Source organism: Sus scrofa, chromosome 8 (assembly GCF_054392235.1).
Source record: "Sus scrofa isolate SSC_HxYL_T2T_F1_AM1 chromosome 8, Sscrofa_HxYL_maternal_Yorkshire_Landrace_v2.0, whole genome shotgun sequence".
NCBI lineage: Eukaryota > Metazoa > Chordata > Mammalia > Artiodactyla > Suidae > Sus > Sus scrofa.
The window spans coordinates 114,469,326-114,491,199 of NC_139390.1; the positions used below are offsets into that span (position 1 = coordinate 114,469,326).

Genomic DNA, 21,874 nt, shown 5'->3' on the forward strand with positions numbered 1-21,874 from the left:
GCGTTAGAGTAATACCCAAATATGCTGATGCACTTAACGCTGTCCACAAATCTCTGAGATTCTGTTTCAATTTTCTTAATTTTTTTCCTCTCTGTTCTTCGGTTTGCATAATCTCTATCAATTTATCTTTAAGTTTATATGAGACCTCACTTCTGCCAGCTCATTGTACTGTTGTACCTCTCTAATAAATTTTTCATTTTAGTAATTGTACTTTTCAATTCCAGGATTTCTACTTGATCATTTTTTATAATTTCTTTTTATTAATATGCTCTATTTGATGAGTCATTGTCATCATATATTCTTTTATGTCTATAAGTATGGTTTATTTCAGTTCTTAGAATATATTGGAAATATTTGTCTTCCAAATCTGGTGTCTGGGCCTTTTAAAGGCTTACTTTATTTTCCTGTCTATAGGTCACACTTTCCTGTTTCTTTGCATATCTTTTAATTTTCTGTTTAAAACTGAATACTTTAAATAATGTTTGTACCACTGTTTTTTTATTATTATTACTCAGTGAATTTATTACATTTATAGTTGTACAATTTGATATTGATCCCCTCCCCCCAACCTCCAGGGTTTTGTTGTTGTTATTTACTTATTAATTTGTTTAGTATATGAATGGGCAATTTAAGGCAAATTCTTTCCCCACAATATGCAGCCTCAGTGCTACTCCTCAGAGGGAGCACAATCACTCTGGAATAACAATTGTTTTAGCAAAGTTGTTTTGCATCTTTCCCTGATGGCTCTGTTAACTGGCTATCTCTGGTATAAAAATTAGCCAGATATGGTAATAGCCAATATTGGTACTAATTACCAAGGGTATGCTTCATTATTTGGACAATGCCCAAGGGTGAAAATTGTGCCAGAGTCTGAACCAGTAAAATGCGGTCCTTTTCACAGTAGTATTTGAGATCAGTATCTAAGGCTTTTTATTACTCTAAGAGTAATCTTAGATGTTTCCTTCTTTGTTACTCTCTAGTAAACGTTGGCTTAGTCTATTATTAGCTTGCTGTTAATTAAAATAAAAGCAAGGTCTTCTTAATTGCTTATCATCAAAATCATCATTTGTTTTTAAGAGTGAACTTAGGCTTGAATGTCTTAAACCTCTCAGATAAAGTCAGTTCCCTTGGAGAGAATGTAGGAACTCTATCTTCTTATGACCTGTCTCCACCTACAACCCCAGGCAAAATCTCTGTACCAATGCTCCAGCACTGAGTGTGGAGACCATGGCCCACTTCTTTCAATGTGAAACCCAGATTTATGACCAGGTTGATGGGTTGAGATGGTACCCGGTGGTCCTCTCAGCTTGGTTCTAATTGTAGGCTTAGAACCACTACCCTACAATTGAGTTTGAGCCAGGACAAATCATGGTTCCAGTATTCTTGATCTGCATCTAGGGTGGAGCTTCTTCTCTCTGAGTGTGATTACCTTGAGGTGGAGAGTTTCATATCTTTCAGCTGCTTTTGCCTAAAACAGAGCTTCAGCATTCAGAGCTGGAGGGGTAGGAAATGATGATGGTCTGCCACCCCCAGGAAGAACCGTAGCTTTAGACTGGAAGTGAGGGAGAAAGGAACTCCCTGTGTTCTTGGCTACATCCAACTCAGGTAGGGATTTTGTCACTCTAAACTGAAGAAAGCAGGGATGGGGGTAAGGCCATGGCTCAAATGCCACATATTTTCACTGTTCTTACCAATCTTAGATTTTCTTGAATAACTATTTCCTCATTTGCTATACGTTCTTGGTTTATTTTCCAGAGATTTTAAAAGCTTGGGATTTTTGTTTTGTTTTGTTTTTTATAATTTCTACCAGTTATGAAATGTTTTGCTAGGAAAGGCTCGACAGAGCTCCTTATAGTACCATTCCAATGCTGAATTTTATCGTCATTTATTTTTTTTCTTTTTGGGGCAGCACCCGAAGCATATGGAGGTTGCCAGGCTAGGGGTCAAATCGGAGCTGCAGCTGCTGTCCTATGCCATGGCCACAGCCACAGCAATGCCAGATTCGAGCTGTGTCTGAGACCTACACCACAGCTCATGGCAATGCCAGATCCTTAACCCACTGAGTGAGGTCAGCAATCAAACCTGCATCTTCATGGATGCTAGTCTCATTCTCATTGATGCAATTCTCATTCTCATGGATGCAATTCTCATTTTCACTGAGCCACGATGGGAACTCCTATCATCATTTCTTGACTAATTTGTGTCAATAGCCTCTTCATTGGTCTCCAGTTTTACTTTTGGCCCTGTTGAGTTTATTCTTATCAAAGGAACAGAAATGATCTTCTTAACATGTAATTCCCATTCTATCACATTTTGTCTCAAAGCCTTCCGAACTACTTTAAAATAGCCCACAAGTCAGAATTCCCATCATGGCTCAGCAGTTAACAAACCCGACTAGTATCCATGAGTATATGGGTTCATCTCCGGCCTTGTGGGTTAAGGATCCGGCATTGCTGTGACCTGTAGTATAGGTCGCAGATCCTACTGTGTGTGGCTCAGATCCTGCTGTGGCTGTGGTGTCAGCTGGCAGTTACAGCTCTGATTCGACCCCTAGCCTGGGAGCCTCCATATGCTGTTGGCATGGCCCTAAAAACCACAAAAAAAAAAAATAGCCCACAAGTTCCTAGCATCTGCTCCTGTGTATCATATATGTCTCCCATCTGATTTTTTTTTAATTTTATTGAAACATGGTTGATTTATAGTGTGTTAATTTCTGCTGTATAGCAGAGTTACTCAGTTGTACATACATATTCTTTTTCATATTTTCCATTATGGTTTATCACAGGATATTGAATATAGATAGTTGCCTTGTTGTTTATCCAACCATCCGATTTTTTAATGATTGATACTTGAAAGTCTCCAGTGTGGCTCCTTTCACCAGTCCTTGATGACAACTTTGATCTTCACTGTTGTCATACTTGTGTTGCGCTCCTCCTCCCAGATTGGTGACTCTGGCTTTGATCCCAAGGATCTTCCTACAAGTCTCTCCTGACCTAACTCCATCTAGGCTCCAATGTTCTTGAATTTAAAGGAGCATTTCTTTACCTCCCATTCTCCCCCCCATACATGCTTAACAACAAATTAGAAAGGCATGGGTTAAGGAATATTTTAGTGACATCATCTTGTGTTAATTCAAAAGTTATTCTTGCTAGTACCAAAAATACATAGAATGGTGAGAAGAAAATATTGCCTTTATTCCTTCTACCTAAAAATAAATTACCTATGTTCTGGTCGTTATCTTCCATTTCCCCTTTTCCTTGCTCCCTAAGGATGGGACCAATTTTATTTTACCTTGTTTTTTATATACTTCGATCTATGTCATCCACTACCCTAATTCTCCATATCAAAGTTGCCATACTATTTTTAGATTTCAACCCTGTGATAGAAATGCAGCTGTAATTTCTGGTAATTTAACTGATAAACTAGAATTTCTAGACTGGGTTTTCAAATTGAAATCCACTGTGTTTTAAAAATAATTTGTTTGTTAAATCTGTTGTGTCTTTTTTTGTATCCATATCTTAAATCCTAAAGCAGAGTAGGAAAAACATATTTTTAAGTTTGAAAAAGCATTAAACAATGAAATCGAATATTAAGTGGCATTTCCCTGGAAGACAGAGCAGTGAAAATTTGCTAAATGTTTAATAAATGGAATATTTGTATGATCTTGAATATATTTAATTCTACTTATTGGAAACCTATGATGAGTAAAATGGTCTTAGGAAGGAAGAAATAATAAAATCACAGTGGGAAGATTATACGACACCAGGCGGCAAACTTGAAGCTCATTTATTTGAGCACTTAAATGATTTCGTTACTGAGTATAGTACGTGTATTTATAGATGGCATTTTCCAATAGTTTAAAAGTATTTCCATATATCTGCATGGATAGTGGAGATGCCTCTTCATCATTATTTCTGTAAATTATTTTTCCTTTTTACATCTTGCAGGTAGTTGTCTTATATTGTTCAAAAGTATTGTTCACAGACACAATTCATCCATTGCCTCATTCCTTTTCTGTGACAGTACTGCCTACCACAATGCTTTTATACTTTCCTGTTAATACTTCAGTGTTTTATTCTGGACAGTCAAAATTGTACACCTATAGATTCAACCTTTAATATATGCAATGTCAAGATGGAATATTGTATTACAATGAGTGAGCTATCCATTTGTCACTGAAAATCTTCAGGATTTGAGCGCTTTATTGTTTTAACAGTTTCAGAGATTAACTTTTTAAAATCCATAACTTAAGGCTTTTAAATTGATAAATAGGTACTAAGCAATACATATTAATGCCAATGATTTTAATGTACTGCATTCTTGCTGTGCTCTTAGAGTTGGCTGGGATTATGTGGATTATTTGCTCCTGAACTATATTCCTAGAATTTTTTATTTTTCTGCGTCTACTTTTCTAGTTTTCCAGTCTATGGTGTGTAATATTGGTAGCTTTCTCTTCTAACTATTGTCTTGTCATCTGAGTCTGGCAGCCAGATTCCCATTTCAGTAGAATGAAGTGGTCAAACTAGATGACAACTGAGGTCCCTGATATCTCTAAAATTATAGGAATCTCAGTGGCCCTGAGCTTGGAAATCAGATAGAGCAGGCTTCTTAGGCTTGTTTCTAAAGCGATAATGAAAGCACGCAATTTCACAAGTGAAAAAACTGAGCTCATACATAACTTATACTTAGTCACACAGAAAACCCACACTCTGCCTTCTGGTTCCTAACCCAATGCTCTCAATTCCACCGTGCAGCACCCCAAACAAGAGCTGGTGATCTGTGGGAGAACCAAAGAATATCTCCCCAAGGTAAAATAAACTGGCTTGTGTGTTCTCTTTTCCTAATGGCCTTTTGTTAACCATAGTCCAGGTAATTAAGGTAATTAATATATGTGACCTCTGCAAAGCTGAATAATTGTGGAAGAACACAGACCTTTCTTTCTGTACTGAGAGAGGTAGATGTTCTTGTATAAAACCTCAAAGATTAATGGAAAGATTATGAAAACTTAATTGTACACATGGTATGATGATCATATACTGCAGAACAAGTAAAAATATTTTGATTTCTCTCTCAGCTACCCACTGATAGCAGAAAGATTTGAATTCGCAAGCAGGGTGACATTGTTTAGTAAAGTTCTTAGCTAGTTTATTCAAGTAGTTGTTAAAGTTCTCAGTTCCTGTTTTCACCAAACCTACAACATGAAGCGTAGCATAAACTTTTTGCCTGGAAACTGGAAATGGTTTTTCATCAGTTATTAATATTCATACAGCTTAGTAATGGATTTAGAGAAAAAAAAAGGGTTGTTCTTGTCATATGTTATATCATGGAAAGTCTTTGACTTGTCAGTCTTATATTGACAGGGAGATGAAAGAATTTCCCTTAGACAGAAAATCTTTAAAATACATATTTATCTATTTGATTTCCTAGAAGAGGGCACCATCAGCCACCTTCATCTCGCAAATTCCTATTTTAGCTGCAGCATCTTTTTTTTTTTTTTGTCAAATAACCATTTTTTTCCTTAATATGTTCAGCATCAAAGGAATAAATACCACCTACAAAATGCACTTTAATATTGGGCAGGAAATGAACTATTTATATTACTCGGATACATTAATAAGATCTATCAAAGCTTGAATCTGTCTGTTCTGGGTAGTTTGTTATCATTATTTTCGGTAAGTGTAAAGTCTTGAACATCATTCTTTCTGCTTCGTGGTTTTGTATGCATTTAAATAATTTTTTAAGATTAACTAGAGAAGCTCCAATTCTTTCCAAGTGCTGGTACATATAACATTAACAACAAAGATTTCCCCCCGGATATAAGCTGATAACTGCTTAAAGTACTTGTTAATATTTAATTTACTTGCTTCAAGGTAAATAAATATTTCCTCTAAATATTAAGTTTTATTTATATGATACAGAGCAATAAGCTGCACAAGATAAAAAGAAAAAGTTATGTTCCTCTGAGAAAAACAAAACCTTAGCTATTTTTATACATAAAAATATTTTATGGCATGGGTTTACACTGTATATGCCATTACCTAACTACTCAGAGTATTAATTAAGCTCATACGTTTACCTTCAGACCTATCCTGGTTCAAACTGCATCTTTGCCAATTTCTTTTTTTTTTTTTTTTTGCACATTTTTAATTGAGTTGTCTGTTTTCTTGTTTTCTTTTTATTATTATTATTTTTTAATAGTTATTTCCCCAATACAATTTTTTTTCTACTGTACAGCATGGTGACCCAGTTACACATACATGTACACATTCTATTTTCTCACATAATCCGTTTCAAAGGCAATAGTCTGCATCTATTAACCCCAAGCTTCCCAACCACCCCACTCCCTGCCCCTTCCCCTTGGCAACCACAAGTCTATTCTCCAAGTCCATGATTTTCTTTTATGTGGAAAGGTTCATTTGTGCCATATATTAGATTCCAGACATAAGTGATATCATGTCATATTTGTCTTTCTCTTTCTGACTGACTTCACTCAGGATGAGAGTCTCTAGTTCCATCCATGTTGCTGCAAATGGCATTATGTCATTCTTTTTTATGGCTGAGTAGTATTCCATTGTGCATATATACCACGTCTTCCTAATCCAATCATCTGCCGATGGACATTTGGGTTGTTTCTATGTCTTGGCTATTGCGAATAGTGTTGCAATGAACATACGGTTGCATGTGTCTTTTGAAAGGAAAGTTTTGTCTGGATATATGCTCAAGAGTGGGATTGCTGGGTCATATGGTAGTTCTATGTATAGATTTCTAGATGGGTGCCCTCAGTAAATGACTTAAAATTCCTGTGCTTTGGGAGTTCCCATCAAGTCTCAGCAGAAACGAATTTGACTAGTATCCATAAGGACGCAGGTTCGATCCTTGGCCTCGTTCAGTGGGTTAAGAATAAGGCTTTGCCGTGAGCTGTGGTGTAGGTCACAGACGAGGCTCGGATCTGGCATTGCTGTGGGTGTAGCGTAGGCCAGAGGTTACAGCTCCAACTTGACCCTAACCTCCATATGCCATGGGTGTGACCCTAAAAAGACAACAACAAAAAAAATCCTGTGCTTTAATTTTCAATATGTAAAATGGGGATGATAGCAGTTTCTACCACATAGGTTTTTAATGAGGATTAGATGATGTGTGTACATGTTTATACATGTATAATGCTTAGCTACGTGCTTGACACATAAATATTTCAGAAAGTATTTGTCTTCCTCCTCCTTCTCCTCCTCCTCATCATCACTACGGCTACTATCATTTTTTACCATATTTCTTCAGGAAGTATGTGATCATTCCTTTTGAAATAAGAGGTTGATGATGATGGTAAAACCACCAAGTGACTCTTTCAAGGTAATGTAAATGCAGATTGGGAACAGATATGAGGCATTCTCATTTGCTTGGCAATCCTCCATCCACCCATCATCCAGTACTAAATGTAGTCACTAAGTTTCAGTGATGAAAAGAGACTAAGACCTTACCAAACATTCCAAGAAAAAAAAGAGTCTTGATGATAAAAGCTGTGTTTTTAAAGAAGTGAAATATTTTTTAAAAGAGTTGATCTATACATAATGTGAACCCTTGAATCTTTGAAACTATTGCTTTCCAATTATGTCCAAAATTTTTCAGATATTTCCTCCAGTATGGAAAGTAACTCCCTCTTTCATTTGTTCAGTTATCTGTCACTTCTTTCTTCCTTCTATCCTCCCTCTTTACCTTCTTTCCTCTCTTCAACATACAATTAAAGAATATGTATTATCTATCAAGCCCTTTATGTGACAAAGATGCAAAAATGAATGAGATGCTGCTTATTCTTAGGGATGTAACCTAAATTTAACAGAGTGGCATTTCAGGGTTTTGAGAGAGACATATAGAACCCAGCGTAGCCACAAAGGAGACAAAGGTAGTTATAAAAGGAAGAAAAAGAATAACCAGGAGAGACAATTGAGATAACAACACTTGTGAAAAATGGGTAGGTGTACTTGAGACAGAAGGCAGGAGAGGAGCATCCAAAAGAGGGGAGCAGGTGAGAAGGAGCACAAGACAGAGGCCAAAACATGTCCCATGCTTCCAGCAAAACATATATCACTTTGGCAACAACCTTTCTGTGGGTTGGGAAACTAGTGCCTATGGGATTTGGCCTGCAGCCTGTTTTCATATGGCTGGTGTAGGAAGAGTGAGTTTGACATTTTTAAATGGTTGTAAAAACCAAGCAAACAAACAAAAAAAAAAAAAAATATGTGACAGAGACATTATGTTGTTGGTGAAGCCCAAAATAGGTACTACATGGCACTTTAGAGAAACAGTCTTCCAAATTTGGTCTGCACACAAAATGAGGCAGAGTAAAATATATCAAGTTAGAATCACAATGAGAGGCAGTACTTCATGATCCCTAATTAATGTACATCTTTCCATAGTGATTATTGGTAATCTACTGTGTCCTTGCGTATATGATATTTGTGGAACAGAAAATACATTTCTGATAATCCTTGCCCTTGTGAATCTCCAAAAGGAACATAAAATATTGAGGAAAGGAAGAAGAAATTGACTTGGTGTCAGAAGAAGCTTTGAGTTCAGAACTAGGAGAAAATGAGACTTTGTAGCTCAGGTGGGAGAATAGGCAGGAAATCCAACGCCCAACCCTGGTTTTAGAGTCTCAGGGACCCTAAATCTAACTGTACTGATCATTTTTGCTTAGAACTCTACCTTCTGGAATTCCAATTCTCCAGATTCTCATATCACCTCTCCTAATTAATGTATTCAAATCTCCTGCTTTCCTGGAACCTCCTAGATCAATACTCTTGTGTGTCTTTTATGGGTAAGATTAGGAAGTAGACTGCTTAGCAACAGGGAATGAGAATTCTGATTTCTACATTTTCATTTCAGGGTATAGATGTCTTTAATACTTGGGCACCACTTCTAAATGCATACTCAGTATCCATTTTCACATTCTTCCTAGTGAATAAAGCCAAAGTTTGCTTGTGGAGCCAAAATCTCAAACTAAAGACTTTTATTTCAGGTAGGAGCATTTAACATAGTTCTGACCAGTGACATGCATGGGTAAGTCGTGGTGTGGAACTTTTAGGAAAGGAGATTAGAAATGGTTGATGTTGCCCTTCCCCACTTTGCCTTTATTCCTTTCTCTTGCCTCATATATGGTCCTATTGGCTGGAATGAAGATACTCATCTTAAAACCAGGAAGGAACGGCCAAGACAATCAGAGACATCACTCATTTCTGGCATTCTTGAACTTCCAAACCAACCACTTATCTCCAGATTTCCAATTATTCAAGAAAAATAAGCTCGCTCGCTCTCTTTTTTTTTAAATGCATTGTTTCTTTGTTTTCATTTTTATTTTTCTTGTAAACAGTTTGACCATTCCCTACACAATGCTTTTCTATTGCATTTTTTTCTCTTAAGCTGCTTTGAATTTGCCCAATGAAACTTGCCCCACTGTCTAAAATGTGTAGACCCTTCAAAGGAATATAGAATATCCTGAACATGGCCTAACACTTTTTAAGAAATGTCCATAGTGAAAATGTTATGCCCAATTATCTATCAGTTATTAGATAGCAAGTTTGTGAGTGAATTCTAAGAATGCTCAAGAATAGCGTAACTTTCACTGACAGATTTTAATCTTATTGCTTCAATGACCAAACTTGTTTTTAATTATTAAATGATTGTGAGCTAATCAAGAACCAAAGCATACAAGATTTCTTAAAAACTTAACTGTTGCTCTACTGAGTAAACCCTATTCAAGTTAGATAATCCATCCAAAGCATTAGTTATAACGTTGTTCTTTTTCTTTTCTTTTCTGTTTTTTACATTTGGAAAATTTCTTTCAGCTCGACAGTTTCTTTTATGCTTTATCTATATTGGCTGAACATTTTCAGCATTCCATAATTACCTATTGAGCATGGACACTTCAGTTCCCTGCAGTCATTTCTGCAGTAACCTGAGCAATATGAGACTATGAGAAATTGTTTTCAAACATCTTGACAGCGGAGAGAGTTAAAAGTGGCTAATAATATGGGAAAAATGGAGTGCCTGAAGTGGAGTCGTTTTGAGATGAAAACTGTATTGATAATTTGATTTCCAAATATGATACCACTTTAACATGAAGATTACAAAATGGAAATATAATATTTGGTAAGACAACATGTCTACAGAATAATACAGTAATTCAATCATGTTTATAGGCAGTTATTTAAGTGTTCATAATTTAAGTTTTTTGTTTACATTTTAGATACAATTTATTAACATAAACTTTTCTGATAAAATTTGACAGAGTTAGTAAAGTTTCCACAAAATTGGAAACAATCACAGATGGGGATTAATTTAACTCTTAGAGAAGGCATAGGATGTCATAAAAGGATAAAATGTAATAACACCTTGTATTCTGGAGGTGGAGGGGGAAATTTACAACCAGAGGGATGGCTCATTTCTACACCGAATGTTTAAAGCATTTTTTCCATAAACGCATTAAGCTGACATTAATGGGGAAAATGACTCCTAAGGGAAATCTCAGCTTGAGTCAAAAATAATATTAGAAATATATTCCATTGCTCAGAGTAAGTAATAGTTTATGCAAATCTATTTCTGCAAAGTGGTGTGTTTAAACCAATGATTCCAAGCCATCAGCTATATAATTGTAGAAGCATTCAAAAAGTTTGGAAATGAGTGCAAAATTAGAAAATGAAGGAGAGTCTAGCCAGCTTCAAAAAGGACAAGTAGCCCTCCTCAATTTGTCTAACCACACACACACACACACACACACACACACACACACACACACACAGCCATTTCACCTAAACCAGTGTTTCAGTCTATGAATGTAGGCAATCAGGTAGAAGATTAAAAAAAAAAAAAATTTAATATGTACTGTGTATAGATATTTCAGGTACTAAGAATATAGATACATGGCAAGGTAAATTAGTTGTATTATTTGTGATAAAATTACAAATGAACATATTGTGAAAATGCTGTGACTTGTATTAAGCAAAACTATTTTGAGGACCTTCTTTTTGCATGTTTCTGCCTCTAGTAACCATAGAAATGATACCATAATGGCATAGATAATTCTACTTTTGTTTCCATCTGACTCTTAACATACTTAAGAATCTTAGATGTTATTTCTTCCAGGTTAAAGACATTGTTAGAAACTCTAAATATTTAATATCTGGTATCATTTCTCTTGTTACTAAGTAAAAATGCAGAACTATATCTTCCCATGAAGCAGAGGCAAAATGAAGAGAAAGGTACTGAAAAGCAGTTCAAGCTTTTTCCTGAGATAGCCTGATATCACCTCTTTGCTGCCCCTCACTCTTCCTCTTGCTTTCCTTTTTATTCAGCGTTTCTCAACAGCCAGTCATCACGCATCCCCTTGAACCCTCCCTGAACTCCTTTGACCTTCTTACTACTTCATACTCCGTTACCCAGGCCTCAATTCCATTTCAATCCAAATCTCTACTTAGTCCACACATGTACCCCTAAAAATGAATGTGGCTGGGATCAACACTTAACTGTTCTCACCTTAAAGCCATGGCCACAGACCTTAATTTTACTCACCGAGACCACTGTTTCATATTTTATCTTTCTGCAAACTAGTATACATCTTGCCCCATCCTCACTCTCAGCTGAGGTTATTTCACTGAAAACAGTATCAATCGAATGAAAGAGAACTTCCACATGGTCCTTGTTACTACAGCTACGGCTTCAATGTGATGATAACACAATGGAAATATAATAATAGGTTTGATTTTAATTCGAAACTTGCAAACATATCTAAACAGAAAAACCGCAAAAATTATAATAATCTTCATAATGAGTTACTAGTTATAACTAGTCAAGTGGTCCTAATTATTTAGTACAATCTTTTTTAATGTATAGGTACCACTCATAAACTTAACAGAAACCTAAATAGGTATAAGTGACTGGCATCCTGTGAGGGGAACACACAACCTAGGCTTCTGTCTTGACGCTATGAATAAAAGAACTGGAAATTCAAAGACCAAATTCTACCCTTTGGACTCAATTCAGTCCCTTCCCAACTTTTGAAGAATAGCACTCCAGGCCCCCACCCAGAAGACCCTGCAGGGGGCGGCCCTGCGTGTCCCAAGTGGACTGGGTGTGTGGTCCCGCCCACAGCACGAGCGACCCAGAGGCGACCCGTCTTCCAGGCTGGCAGGAACTGCAGGCCCTCATGGTGAGCGGCGCCTGTGGCCTACAAAGCCCCGGATATGCACCTACAGATCCTGGCAAACCTTGGACGGAGAGCTTGGAGTCCCCTACCTGCACGTGCTGGCAGAAAGGTCGAGCCCTGAAGGCGAGCTTGGTCCTTGCAGCAGCGAAAGTGCGGGAGGCCCCCAACTGGGAGCCCTGGTTCTGTGAGTGCAGTGGCTGCCACCAGCGGCTCTAGGACTGGCCGCAGCCGCAGCCTCGCAGAGTGGCTTCCTTGAAACGCCCGTGGGAAGAGGCGGCGCCCACCCTACCGGACAGTCACTTTGATTGGATCCTATGCGAGCCGTACCTCTGCTCTGAGGGGACCGGCACACTCATTAGTTCAGACGCCTTATGGACCATTCCTGCTTCGGTCTGCTGAAGCCTCCGGGCGTCCTCACCTACTGCAACTTCATCCCTCGGGGGAGCTGAGGGAGTCCGAGACTGGGACATCACCACTGTGTTCCGGAGGGTGCCAGCGCTGCTGGAGCAGAGCTTCAGGCCGAACAGCATCTGAACACAGGTCCTGCAGCGGGTCCCGCCAGCCGTCAGCCGCTATGACTCCTTCTGGCAAATGATCGCCCTTGGTCATCAGGCATCGAGGCCACCGGGCCCAGGGGCTCAGCGGTCCACAACGCCCTAGTTCTCAGGGCTTCAGGTACCCCCCACCCTCCTCCCCTACTCTGTGCCTTCGTGGGCGAGAGTGCAGGCTCTGGCCTCTCTTCCCAGGTCTAGACCCACACCAGCTGCATGATGTCAGCAAGCTCCCCTAACCTTCTCTGTGAGGGGATTACCACTGCCTTCTGGCCGGGGTCATGAGGATGAAATAAACGCTAAAAATGGGCTTGGCCAATCTATCTATATGTAGATATTGATATAGATATATATCTATGACATATATTATGTATCTATATTTATCTATCTATTTCTGCAATTTTCCTTCTCTTCTAAAATCATTTCTCTGACATCCAGTGTTAAACCCAGTGGGCAGGCAAGTCAGTTCTCATAGTCAATTCCTGGCATTCTTTCCATCTCAACTGCAATACTTTCTCAGTATATTTCCTGGATTTTTTTCTCTTTTGTCCCAAAACTTATCCTTGGACTTCTTTTCTTTGTTTATACATTCATTCTGTTGGTGATATTAATGAGTTTTATGAAAAATAAAATTGATATGTTGGTTACTCACCAAATTTAGGTTTCCAATTGAACTGTCTCCTCTAAATGTTAAGCTTATTTGACTTCCTACCTAACATACCCAGTTGGGTGTCTAATCTCAAACATATATCCTGTCTTTTTCCCCCAAATATGTTTAATTCTTAAACTTCCCAGTCTCACTTGATGGAAATTCTATCCTTCTAATTGAGCACTTTCTCTCATATTTCATAATCAATCTCTCATCAAATTCCATGGCTCCACTTTCACAATATATCCAGAATAAAATCACTTCTAACCAGTTACATTGTCCCAGCCCGATCTAGGCTATCATTATCTCTCACCTAGATTGTTAGAAAACCCAACCGACTCCTACTTTCCTCCTGACGTCGTCCTTCCAGTCACTTCCAGTCAGTTTTCGTCATTGCAGCCGGAAGAATTTTTTTTTAAATGATAGTCTAGATCATCTATCTGCTTGAAACTTTCCAGTATCTCCTCGTCTCACTCAAATCCTTATTGTGGCATGTACGACTTAAACAGTCTGCACTCATTCCTTCTTGCCAGATATACTGCACTGGACAACCTCTGTAAAAGGATAGTCAGTGTGAACAGTGCCCCCTGGAGTTGTTCAGTAAATAACTGACAAGGCTTCTGGCAACAAGGCTGTCCCTTGACATCATCTCTTGCTATTCTCCCCCTTTGCTAAATCTGCTCCGAAAATAATTGAATTCTTATTCTTCCTCAAAAATACCTGAAGTGCTTTCAGCTTCAAAAAAGGTGTGTACTGTCCCCTCTGCCTAGAATAATCTTCCCTAAATTATCTGTGTGGCTTCATCCCTCACAACTTTAGACCTTGACTCAAAATATCATCCTCTCCATGAGGCCCTCACTGAATAATCTGTTTAATATTGTAGCCCTTACCCCTTCATTCTTCTCCTTTTCTCAGCTTTATTTTTTCTCCATAGCTCTTAGCACCTTCTAATATCATATACAGCTTATACACTTGTTTCGTGTATTCTTGGTTTCACCCCACGGAAATCTAAGCTTCCTGGTGGTAGGGATTTCTATCTTTTTTTCACTACTGTATCCTCTGCACCTAGAATGGTTCCTGGTACATTCTAGTAAATAATAAATATGTGCTGAATGATTGTCAATAAAGTGGGAATTTTGACCACAGAAAGCTGGCAATGAAAGTGCCTAATCAACCACATTTTATAGAGTAAGTAAGAAGACTTACTTAGCTTTTCTGTTAGTTCCCTAGGTAGACCTTCAGCAGGGTCAAGAATATTAAAGGGATGTGTCTCAATTGCCCAAAATAGCTCCACTTAGAATTGGAAAGTTCACACTACTATAGAAGCAGTACCATTGCTGTGCTATTTCTTTTTCAAAAGAAAAATCCATTTGAAACACAGAGCTCTCCAGAGATATGTCACCATTTACTAGACTTCACTCCAAAAAGTGTCAGGACTGACCCAGCCAATTTCCAGGGTAACACAGTCATTGCTTTTATCACTTATGAAAACAGAAGACAATTTTAGTTCCCAAAACATAGTGTAAAATCAATGATCCTAGGATCATTCTCAAAGTTGATTAATAGATTCCAAGTCCTCATTAAAGGGAAAAATAGAGAATGAGATCTGTTTTCTTTAGCACTGGTGTCACTTCCTAGAAATTGTGTTTTTAGGAGGACAAATCAATACATTAAATTCAAAAGGGTACTGATCAATGCATTATCTCTTTATTATAATTACATTCCTTTATGCAATCATTATTTCTTTTATATCCATTCATTAAATATCTATGATGAATTTAATACAATTTTTATTTATTTCCTCTAAAACAATATTTACCAAACAATAATGTGCTAGCCATCTTGCTAAGCACTGGGAATATTAAACCATCCTAAACATATTAGATCTGGTCTCATAACCCATTCCTTCTGGAGTGCAAATGTACATTCATAGTAGTAGGGGCCAATGTGTGTCTGGCTCTTCCTCTTCTCTGTATTAATTAGGACTTCCATCCATTTTTCAGGTTTCTTTCCAGCTATTTGTCATAGATCCAGGGACTATCTCCTATATGCCTATGAACCCAATCTTCTCAACTCCTTTTTTCTCCTTTTTTTCTCTGGCTTTCTATAGTATATCAGGTCTTCTAAAAAGTGTCCACCAATGACTGATCACAGAATTGTTCTTTCTGCCTCTGCCTACGATGCCTGCAGATGTTTTTGCCCATATATTGAGATGTGGTTATCCTCATGAAGGGGCATTGCTTTCCATGCTGGCACAAAGGGGCTTGCAGTCATCAAAATCCACTGGAGCAATTTCCGTTCAATGGGATTTGTTCGCCTTCTTTGTGTTATTATATGGTTTCACCATGGTGTTGACCTGTGACATTTATTATTCAAACAACTAATCTCTTAGTTATTTTCTCTAAACACTAGTCAATGGCTAATTGGTACATAAGATTTAATAGCCATATTAGTATCCAGCTAGACAAATAGATGTTTCCCATGTATCAATGACTTTTCTTGGAAAATACCAGTCAATGCTTCAGCAAACTCTTCCTCTGTTTTCCTAGAAGTCAGACCACTGACATCTCACTTCAACCATTTATACTTATTAGAAAGGAGAAAGAGCACCTGTATCAGTCAAATTTCCATATTAGAAGCAGAAGCCATTTGGTGCTTTTTTAAACAAAGAGAGTTTTTATTCAGCAATTTAAATGGTTCCGAAAACTTTGGAAGGGCTGATGGAGCAGATTCTGGGCTATACTCCTCAGGGACTTGCAGAGCCAGACAGAACTGGTTCCCTAAGGGAGCAACCACTTCTAAAGCTGCCACTGGAGCTCTGACAGAAGCAATAAGTTTTCACTGCCGCCCTGCAAATGGGCACCAATCCTGCTTCAGAAAAGAGGTTACATTACCAGCAACAGGATCCAGGAGCTGCCAGACTTTAAGGTCTGCCCACCTATTGCCTTCTGACATCTGTCTTAAGCATTTCTAATTGGCTGAAGCTTGTTTTCATCAAAAATGATAGCTGCAGAGTTTGGAAAATGTATAATTTTGCTTTATAACCTCTCCAAGTAAAAATAGAGTGGTAGGAGTTCCAATTCAGAAATATATATTAAAATCAATTATTTTTTGTCAGTAAAGTGCTTCTATTCATTAACTGGGAGTGGGGAGAGAAGGTCACAGTAGCAGTAACTTAGTAGCAAAACTAAAGTGATGTAATTAGAGGAGTTGGGTGTAATTCAAGCTCTTACATTTGTGATCATGAACAAGTCACTTGCCTTCTCTGAGCCTCAGTTTCCGCTTTTGATCATAACATCACTATGTAACAAGGTGATTACAAGAATAATGTTAGACATAAATTTAAAAACACTTCGTAAATATCAGGTACTAAGCAACTGCAAGCAAAAATGATCAGTAGGGATAATTAAAGAAAAATTAAATGAGGTCATGTCCGTTACTGTTCGAGGTTTGGTGTTAAATATCCTTTATTTTACTTTAGTTTTTGAAAAATGATGACCCTATTTTTATATAGTCTGTCTGTAAATTACCACATTATCTCATTTTCCAGTCAACTGGAAATTTAATGTAACTGGGAAGTTAGAACAAGTTAAGCTCCCCCGTAAATATCTGTGGTGTCATGTCATATTATGATATCATAGAACTCCTAGATCCTGTAAGAGACATTGTTTTAATAAATAATAAAAGCCACATTTGAATTTAGTTTGCTGTGTCATTTATATGTCTAATGTTATAGTCTCAAATGTTTCCTATCTTCACATTAGAAAGTCTTTCAAATTTTGTCATTCTCTTATCTTGTGTGAATATATATTTAGTTCACTTTTTAGTTGACCAAGTCACTGTGAAGTATGTTTTAAGCTCTGGACATTAAAGAATGAAGGTTTCTACAGAAAAACCCTTGGTAGCAGAAAAAGCATTACTGAGGAATTGCTTTTCATTTTGTATTATCATTTATATTGGAAAAATATAAACTCATAATTATCTGGTATGATTTACTATTTTGATTGAACTCCAGTTGTCAGTGAGATAAGATGACCCTATGAGCAGTATAACATTAAGATCCCAGAAATCAATAAATATAATAAAATCCTTTTACTGTCCCTTCCTTCCTACTCACCAAATCAATTGCTTTTTACCTTCCAGTTTTTTTTCATGAAAGTTCTACAATTCTTTTTACTACCTGTCAAAAGTATTTTTTTCCTAAAGAGATACAGTTGTTTAATATTTCAATTCTCTCATGATTTTATTTCTTGTCTCTTTGCTTTTAAAAGATTCATATACTTATCTAGTGTTCTAGGCCCAAAATTTGGAGTAAAATATTACACAGTGATAAAAAATGAGAACTAGCAAAGTGATTAGTGAAGACTATTAGGATTCACGCACTGTTGATTTTGTCATTCTTCTAATCACGGGACAAGACTTACAAAACTTCAACATGAATCAGTGAAAGACTAATAAGAGTATAACAAACTGTCTTCTCCTTTTTTGTAAACCAGAACTACTTCTAAAGGAACAGTCACACAAATTCTGTTTTCCAGACAGACAGGTTTGAACACTCTTGACCTTAGATTCTCTCACAAGTAAGGTCATCTGCATCTCATATCCACAACTCAGCTACTCCATGATACTCATTCTCAGAATGTTTTATGACAATTTTCTAGGCCACATGGAACTAAACAGAGAGATCTAAGGTTTTTCCCAGTACATATTTTCCAGTGATTGTCGTGGTAACAGTGGTTGCCTACTCCCTCTGGTAGTTTCCAAGTAGTTTTGTTACTGGACTTTTCCAACTTTGATTTATATTGAAAGTACAAGCTTCTGGAAGAAGTATTTTTCCTCTGCACAAACACAAAAAAATGAATTTTCCCCAGTGCCTAGCCCAAGACTTCGGCTCATTTTACAGCATTGATTTCATAATTCGGTCTTTCTACAAAGTCATTTATAGTAATAGATGTTAGAAAACACATACTCCTAGTAAAAGAGAGGTGAATTTGGCTATACGATGAGGGTCATTCTATGAAAGAAAGAATGAAGGAGACTTGCAAAGGATTTAGGACCCACCTTCTGAACTGAATGTGGCATATGACTTAGGTATTGTAGATATGTGATCTGTTCACTGCTTGCTTATTATGCCAGACTGAATTTTTTTCTTGTACTATGTATCATGTAATAGAAAATATAAATGGCAATTGTCAAGTCAACAGTTTTGTGTTCTGTTTATTGATTCAATCAGCCTTCGTGTATTACTGTATATTGTCATTTATAACCCTACGAGGCAGATTCAACCCTACAAGGTATCTTTATAAAGCAGATAAGCATTTAAAGGGAGAAATATAAAGAAGCAGAAATTAGAAGGCTGCAGATCTGTATCATGTAGTTCACAAAATAGTACCATCCTTTGACAGTTTTTTTCATATTCTTGTTTTAAATTTATTCCTGTTTTCCTTTAGAGTTGATTGCTTTCCAAGGCAAGCATTTCATAGTAAACAGAAAGTTTTATAAAAATAAATTGATCTGCTAAGGCCCGATACCAGTCTTTACTTTTTCTTTACCCTCTGTATCCAGAACATCACTGAATATTTTATGGCATTTATCCGCTGGCTTTTAATCCAGCCACCAATAATCTAGTATAGGTACTCAGGTTTCCCCTAATCTGCACCATTGCAATAACTTCCTAATGCAAAAATCAAGCTTCATAGCCTTGATTTATTTCTTCTCCATGTCTAATTCATCTTAACATGTTGCCACTATATCCTTCTTCCTAAGACATAGAGTAGATCATGGCCCTCCATGCTCATAAAGCTTCCTATCTACACTATTCAAAAATAATAATTCCTAGTGCCTCAGTTTAGTAGTAAAAGCTCATCACTTTATGGTTCATACTTACCTTTCTTGTTGTCTTCAACATCATAGACACACACACACACACACACACACACACACACACACACACACACACATACATACATACAAACACTACGTTGGGCCCATATTTGGGCACTTAATCAAGTGACACTTTTTTTATCTATATCTGTCTGAGGAAGGGCTACATTCTCTCTCTTTCTTTCCCCCAAACTTCCTGTATTCAAAATTCAGAATGAATCTTATCCACACACCATATCCCCAAAGTATTTACTATGTCTTTCATACCATGAGAGCCCATAAGACTATGAGCTACTGAAGGACAATAACTCTATGCTATTAATTTTTATATTTCTCATCCTTAGCATAGAATTTAATGGATCCGACATAGATTTCATGGAAACAATTTTAATTGAATTCAATTGATCACACTTAATATGATGTTTCTCTGCCTTTCTTATAGGAACATGGAATACCTATCAACATGGGCTATGCTGTGGCGCCACATCACTCAGGGGTCTATCCAGTTCATATTCAGCTGTATGCAGCTTGGAAGAAGGTCTGGGGTATACAGGTCACCAGCACTGAAGAGTATCCACATTTGAAACCTGCACGATACCGAAAGGGCTTCATTCACAATAGCATTATGGTGAGCACATACTGCTATGTGTATTGAGGGCTCTTAGTAGCTACATGTGGAATGAAACTCCAAAACTCTTTTACATGGATATAATAAATTCCTTGATTGTCACATATTAATACATTGTTTGGCTATAGACTTGCTTCTTTTTTATTGACATATAGCTGATTTGCTATGTTGTGTTAATTTCTGCTGTACAGAAAAGTGATTACATATGTATGTATATATATATATAATATATGTATGTGTGTGTGTGTATATATATGTATACTTTTCCATTATGATTTATTTCAGGATTATTGAATATAGTTACTTGTGCTATATAGTAGAATTTTGTTGTTTATCCCTTCCATATATAATATAGACTTGCTTCTTAAGCTGTGGGGCAGTTTTGGCAAATTCAAGACAAGATCAAAATATTGAAAAGGGTTTTCATATAGATGATCCACTGCAGTTTCCGGATTAAAGGTTTGTCTAGGGACTCTATACTCCTGGAGATTTTCTCCATGTCTATTTGTTTGGGTGGTTTTATATAGAGTTTTCCAGGCAAAATGTGGGCTTATAAATCAAGAAATCACCTCTCAAGTCACTGCGTTATCAACAGACATAATCTAATGGCATCTGAGAGTTAAATTTATCCACTCAGTTTATTTTGGCTTTCACACACTAAAGAGTATCTTAGGATACCATCTTTTTTTCATTGTTCTTTTCCTTGGATAATATAAAAATGAAGATGTATATTTGCTTTTCATATGTATAGGTTTAAAAAAGAATAATCTGATATAAGTATGATATACATGATTCCATAAATTAGAATAAAAACAAATGAATTTTATTTCATTTTTTAAATTTTTCTTAATTTATTATTTTATTTTGTCTTTTTAGGGCTGCACCTGTAGCAAATGGAAGTTCCCAGGCTAGGGGTCAAATCGGAGCTGCAGCTGCCAGCCTACACCACAGAAACAGCAACATCAGATCCAAGTCTGCAAACTACACCACAGCTCACTGCAACACCAAATCCTTAACCCACTCTGTGATGCCAGACATAGAACCCATGTCCTCATAGATACTAGTCAGGTTTGTTTCTGCTGAGCCACAACAGGAAGTCCCAAAACAAATGAATTTTAGATAGGAATTTACAATTATTCATTGGAAAGAAAAATTTGATATTCTTTAGAGATAAAATAGCCCCTCTTAAGATGTCCATATGTATGTCCAATGTTGTAGATTATGTTCACATGGTCAGTTGCCAAGATCATATTAAACATTTACATTTCTCTACACTTTAAATAGGTACATGTTTTTAATCTATTATTCAGATTGCTCTTAGAATTATCTACTTGTCTATGTATCTGTCAGAATTAAAACCCAAGAAAAAGCAATAGCACACATCCTTAACCAGAGCTAATAGCTAGTTTTCGTTAATCATAAAACTAATTTTTTTATTGTAAATTGATACTAGAATACCTAAAGAAATTTCAGGTTTAAATGGAGCTATTGATAATGCAAATAATGGTATTGATGTCCATAGAATTCCAGGAGGTATGAAGAGTATTACTCGCTATAATTCCAAATCATAGTGAAAGTAGCCAGTTTACCCCTTCTTGAATCACATGACATTTGGTATATTATTAAATAAAAACATTCCTTTAAACCAGTATGACATGCATTCATTTACCTTGACTTTAATCTGAACTATTATAAAAATTAAGCAAAGAATAAATAAAATTATAGTTATTTTGTGCAGTTGGATGCATTTTTCCATCAGATTATAAGTAGTTTATTATTCAAAATACATTTGGGGAATAAAATTACTTATTTGCTTTCTCTGTTGAACATTCAGATTTACCACAGAATTAAACACAGAATATGCCAGAAGCAATCATTAGATGATTTATCCACTACTGTGATTAAACTTTTAATTCAGAGTAGTAAAAACAAAACAAAGTAAAGGTGGTGAGGACAATGAAATTGGA

The 21,874-nt window shown here is 36.8% G+C and overlaps 1 protein-coding gene across 2 annotated transcripts in view; it reads left to right on the forward strand.

Annotated features, from left to right (window-relative positions):
• NDST4 (N-deacetylase and N-sulfotransferase 4) overlaps nucleotides 1-21,874 on the forward strand; it is a 243,333-nt gene that overhangs the window by 127,942 nt on the left and 93,517 nt on the right. For both annotated transcript variants that reach the window (XM_021101659.2, XM_084973092.1), the window contains one exon: nucleotides 19,722-19,907. In XM_021101659.2, the coding sequence (XP_020957318.2) occupies nucleotides 19,722-19,907 (186 nt within the window). The remainder of the gene's footprint in view (nucleotides 1-19,721; nucleotides 19,908-21,874) is intronic.